Below are 5,468 nucleotides of genomic sequence, written 5' to 3'. Positions count from 1 at the left end.
TTCTGAGGCCAATATGGGTGAGCTAGAATTGCCAACCATTGGTTAGTATCAAGCATATTAACCTTAGCATTACTTGGGTACTCTAGTACATTAACCTTACTGTTTCTTGGGTACTTCTAGTACATTAACCTTACCGTTACTTGGGTACTCTAGTACATTAACCTTACTGTTTCTTGGGTACTTCTAGTACATTAACCTTACCGTTACTTGGGTACTCTAGTACATTAACCTTACCATTTCTTGGGTACTCTAGCACATTAACCTTACCATTTCTTGGGTACTCTAGTACATTAACCTTACCATTACTTGGGTACTCTAGTACATTAACCTTACCATTACTTGGGTACTCTAATATACATGACAGCTGTTTCCAATTACTGAGCAGCTGTCATATTGATGGAGGAGGAAATTTTCTTCCTTCCCCAAACAAAACTAGGTAAAATTGGAGGAAGGTTTTGAGTGAATTAACAAATAAAAGAAAGCACCTGGAAACAACTTTCAAGTTTTGAACTGAAACTATCCTATGAAGCCATCCTTAAACTAAACAACCATTTAGCTAAGTTAATACAAAATATTCCCCTTGAGCACTGCGATCTTATACAGACAAGGACATTAAGGGACAGAAAGTCTTAAGCTAAGGGTAGTGTTATGTGGGCATGGGCAATGGAAACAGTGACACAAGGTGAAATGTTAGTGAACTATATAGACATGTAAACATTGTTGAGTGGATGTATATTTTGATATATAAATCTTCTCACATACACGCACACACAAAGTCATGGGACTGAAAAAATAGGAAGCAAACTGTAACATTCTTTCAAGTACTAACCAATCAACAATCTTACTATATGGTATCTGTCATTAAAACTCATTAATCAAAGGTGGAATGTTCCTTTGTGATACATTAAGGAAGAAATTCCTGATCAAGACAGGAGGTTTATGCATCTAATTGTCCAAGTCCTTTCTAAGGTTTCTATGATTTTCCTTCTTTCATGAATAAAACAACCAGTGTTGTCATTACTGGTTGTGTTGACTTGACTCCAGTCACGGAAACCCTATGTACAACACAACAAGAACACTGTCTTGTCCGGTGCTGTCGTCATAACCGAGTCCATTGTGTGGTGTCTCCCAACCAACCTCAGGTGTCATCTTCCCCACTACAGCAGGCAATATTTTGTTGTGATCTGCAGGTTTTTTGTTGGCTACTTTTTGGAAGCACATCACTAAGACTTTTCCCCCATTTGTCTTTCACTGGAAACTTTGCTGAAACCTGTCCATAGTGTGGGATCCTGCTGATATTTGAAATACCAGTAGCACAGCCCCCAAACATCACAGCATCACAGCAACACTCAAGCCACCACAACAGATGGATGGTAGATTGCCTCAACTTCTGGTGTATAACGCACGTCAGCTGTATATATGCCCTCAAAAGTAACTAAAATTTTCAATAATATGTTTTAAAAATGAATCTACTTTGCTAACAATAGAAGAGGCTATACAATAGTTTTGAAATATTGAGTATGTTCCTAGAGAATGATGTATGAACTTTAGTGCTTTTCAAGTTTGTGTGAGATCCTCTGTTCAGGATGCTGTCCGCAGAGGCACAGGAGCAACATGTGAAGGTGAATGTAATTTGCTTTCAGGCTGATATTTCTGTTGACAGTGCTTGCCTTTATGGTTATTTTAGTAGTATAGAAATATACTTTATATATTTAAATATACTTAATATATATTATTTATATAAAAATTTAATTGGTAGAGCATATACAAATATTCACAACCAGGGAACATTATTAAATAAGATGCACACACACACACACACACACACACACACACACACACACAAAGAGTCACCGAGGTAAAATCTATTTGTAGTTACAATGGCTCGTCCTCCTATGTAAAATCTATTTTCAGTGCAGTTTTACCAGTTGCAATGAATTTTATTATTATTCAGGGACTATTCTTCCTTCCTACACATTGACTTTTTCATCCCATTCACATAAGACTCTGTCAAAAGCCTTCCATTGGCTGATGGGATACGGTGAAAGGGAGGGTGTGTTCGTTCCAAGGACAAGCTGTAAGAAAAAGTATGGTTCCCTTTTGCTCCTTGTGCTCCTACCGTCTGCCATGCTGCAGATACTCATTAGTCATTGAGCCTGAGTTCTAGAACGAGAAGCTATGTGAAGCACATCTGAACTTAACCTGCAGCCTGGGGTGAAGCCCACTTGAACTCAGCCAGATTCATTTAAACCACAGCAGACCCTCGCACCTGAGAGAGAGAAAAATGTTTATTATTATAAGCCACTGAGATTTGGGCATTAAATGTGGTATAACAGGATGAGTGTAAAACCCTACTAATAGAGCATTTTGTAATACTTAATAGAACTGTGTCTAAAATATTGTTATGCACCAAAGCAGAGGACTTGCTCCAGTTGTTAATTCTTCCTGGACATTATTTTCACATTTGACCAAGGAATATCAGCTCATCTCTATGCTGGAAGTCTTCTGTCCGCACCTCCCTTTCCCCCTGGCTGTGTGCTGAGGTTAGGATAATAGAGGGCACTGGTAGATCAGAGGGAGGAAGGGAGGAGCGTGGAATAGTGCTATTTAATTTGCAGACTCTTACCCTGCTGGGTGACTGCTAGCTGGCTGCATTCTTGGCAAAAAGACACAGCTCTCTCTCTGCGTTTGAGAAGAAGCTGGCTCCCTTTGTCCACTCTGACCTTAGGGTGGTGAAAAGCCCTGTGGTGACTAGCTCCAAATGTACTCCACAATCCCTTGTGGTTACCTTATACTTTGTCCACACTTGTAAATAGCCCTTTATTAATCTTTCCTCAAATGACTACCTTTCAGAAAGCTCGTCTGTTTCCTGCTGTGATCTTGACTGATACCAATCCCTTGGCTAAATTAAAAAACAAACAAACAAAATGAAAACAAGCATGAAGGGGCTTCAAAAAATTGATAGAAAAATGGAATTAAAAAATTACAGAATTTCCCCTTCAGCCTTTTTATTTATTTATTTATTTTTTTTTAGGAAAACATACAAACACGTTTATTATTTCCGTTGTCATGGTTTTTCCTTTTTAAATTCCTCTAACTGTTGAAAATATCCTTCCGTTATGTAAGAGAGGGCAGGGACCCAGGAAGTCTAGGGCCAAGGGAAAGGGGTGGGGAAGATGTCGAAACCAGGCTCAGAGCTGGAGACAGGGGAGGGGTGGCTTCTACCCAGAAAAAAATGGGGGAGGGGGAGGAGGTGGGGCGAGAGAGTATAAAGAAGTGTCCAGATTGGCTGAAATAGCATCCCAAAGAAGAGAAGAGGAGGAGACTCTTATTGTGTTTGCTGATTGCTTCGACCTCCAGTCTGACCGCTTCAGCGTTGGGAGAGCAACCCTCCCTCCTGCCCCTGCCCCGACTGGGGCACAGGGTCAGCCGGGATGCGACTGCGGGGAGATCAGTTGGAGGTATCAGAGTGAACACTGCCAGGGCCTTCTGTAGGGGAGGTCACTGATGAAGGGGTAGTAGCATCCTGCCAACCTCCATTAGCACTGATGCCCTGCGGACTGTACATCTGACTGGCTGCGAGTCCGTCACTGTATCCTCCTGTCTGGCTGATAACATGGCGAAGGGTATCCACCTGTGATTGCACGTTGGCTCCAACCTGGGCCCCTTGGTAAGAATCCCCATTGAGTGACTGCACGCTCATGAACAAATCTCCAGAGTTTGACATGTTAAAAGAACTGGAAGAACCAGCTGAGTTGGGAGTTGAGGGTGAGTTAGCTTGGCTTCCATGGGCTGACACATTGGTAGCAGTGACAGCCGTTTTGGCAGCATAAATATTGGCTTCCTCTTGGAATTTACCTATGTTCTTCTTGTACCGGATTCGCTTATTTCCAAACCAGTTTGATACCTGGGAGACTGTGATGCCACACTTCTTGGCTAACTCCTCTTTGGCTTCCTCACTGGGGTAAGGGTTGCTGAGATGGGAATAGAAATATTCATTCAGGATTTCCGTAGCTTGCTTGTTGAAATTCCGTCTCTTCCGCCGCGCATCCAGGAACCGGGAACGCAGGATCATGACCGCCTCACACGTGCTCTGCTTGAGCTGCATCTGGATGGAGCTGAACTTGCGGTGGATGATACTGACCATCCGCTCGATCTCCTTCGGGGAGATGGGCCTGGTCCGGCTCTGCTCTCGCAGGAGATTCATCACGTGGGTGGCCCTTCAGCCTTTTTAAAACCCCCTCGCGATCTAGTAAGTGTCAGAAATTCAATTTAATCATTACTCTGCTTGAAACACTTCATGTCGCACGAAGATGTGGACAAGCACATATGAAAAATGTACATGGCTCCCACGTGTCTCCCTTTCCCAGAGGTCCATCTTACCCTTGTTGGTTCTTGAGGCCTTTTCGGGGACACCCTTATCTCCCACATATCTTCTTATTTACTCTCGTTCCAAAATCTTGTGCAGGTTAAGCAACTGCCCAGCGTTTTACCCCCCTGCAATTTTCTCCTTATGTGGTAGGCGAACTTAATTTTAAAACCTCCCCTAAGGGCTCAGTAAAACCGACGGTAGAGCGTGGGGGAGAAGAAAAGCATATTTCTCCTAGAATTCTCCAAAGTTTTGTCCTAATGACCCTCTTGTTTGCCAGTAATACCAACTCAGTGCCAGTTGCCGTCAAATCAGTTCTGACGCATGATAGTCCCATGCGCGCCAAGAAGTGCCAGTTTGCTTTAAAATTTCCTCCCAGCACATTCTCCATAGAATGCTCGGTGACAGAGTTCTCTGGAAGGAAACCATCAGGCTTTTCTTTCAGGGGCCCTCTGGGTGGATCCAAGCCTTCAACAGTTTGGTTCCCACTTGAGCAGGTTCGCTGTTTGTACCACCGAGGTAGACTTTGCAGCAAGAGTTCACCCCTCATTCCCCTTTGCTGCTCATGAGCTGTGAGGACTTAGATTACATATTTGTTCTTTTTTTTTTCTTTCAACATTAAGATGAAAATACCATCTACTTTCGGGAATGTTGTAAGGGTTTGCTAAAGAAACCAAACAAACGTGTATGAAAGGATCTAATGCTGGCAGAGCCCGTAGGGCACTCAAGCAATGCCAACTCTGCATCTCTTTCCTCTGACCTCATTCTTAAAAATATCACATTTCATCTAGTTCTTAAAACCTGTAAAATCAATCTTTTCAGAAAGTACGATAGCTCAGTAGACTCAATTTTAAACACGAACTCTCTAAGACCACCTTGCTGAAACCCCTCGATTTTATTTAAAATTACCTTTCTCTGTGTGTTAAAAGATAACGCCTTAACTCCCCAGGCCTTTAGGTGAAACCGAGAAAAGGAAAATTGGTGCTTACAAAGCAGCCCACCCCCTAACACCCTGCTCCTCACGCATATCCCACTTTGTCTGGTGCAGGTTCACAGGGGCGTCTTTCCAGCCCGGGCCCTCTGTGCTCTCCGCAGTCAG

At 42.9% G+C, this 5,468-nt stretch overlaps 1 protein-coding gene across 1 annotated transcript; it reads right to left on the bottom strand.

The window, feature by feature from the left end:
- Positions 1 to 3,038: 3,038 nt before the first annotated feature.
- Positions 3,039 to 4,212, bottom strand: LOC101652182 (pre-B-cell leukemia transcription factor 1-like). Its single transcript, XM_045289986.1, has 2 exons — positions 3,859 to 4,212; positions 3,039 to 3,747 (listed from the first exon to the last, which is right to left on the bottom strand). Exons 1-2 carry the CDS (start codon positions 4,205 to 4,207, stop codon positions 3,452 to 3,454), a joined length of 645 nt encoding a protein of 214 aa, XP_045145921.1. The 5' UTR covers positions 4,208 to 4,212; the 3' UTR covers positions 3,039 to 3,451.
- Between the last annotated feature and the right edge of the window lie 1,256 nt (positions 4,213 to 5,468).

The sequence above is a fragment of the Echinops telfairi genome, unplaced genomic scaffold (genome assembly GCF_000313985.2).
Source record: "Echinops telfairi isolate 266 unplaced genomic scaffold, ASM31398v2 ScPeMD7_31;HRSCAF=116, whole genome shotgun sequence".
NCBI classification, from domain to species: domain Eukaryota; kingdom Metazoa; phylum Chordata; class Mammalia; order Afrosoricida; family Tenrecidae; genus Echinops; species Echinops telfairi.
Note: the sequence above shows the minus strand (reverse complement) of the source record. Positions and strands in the feature narration are given on the sequence as shown.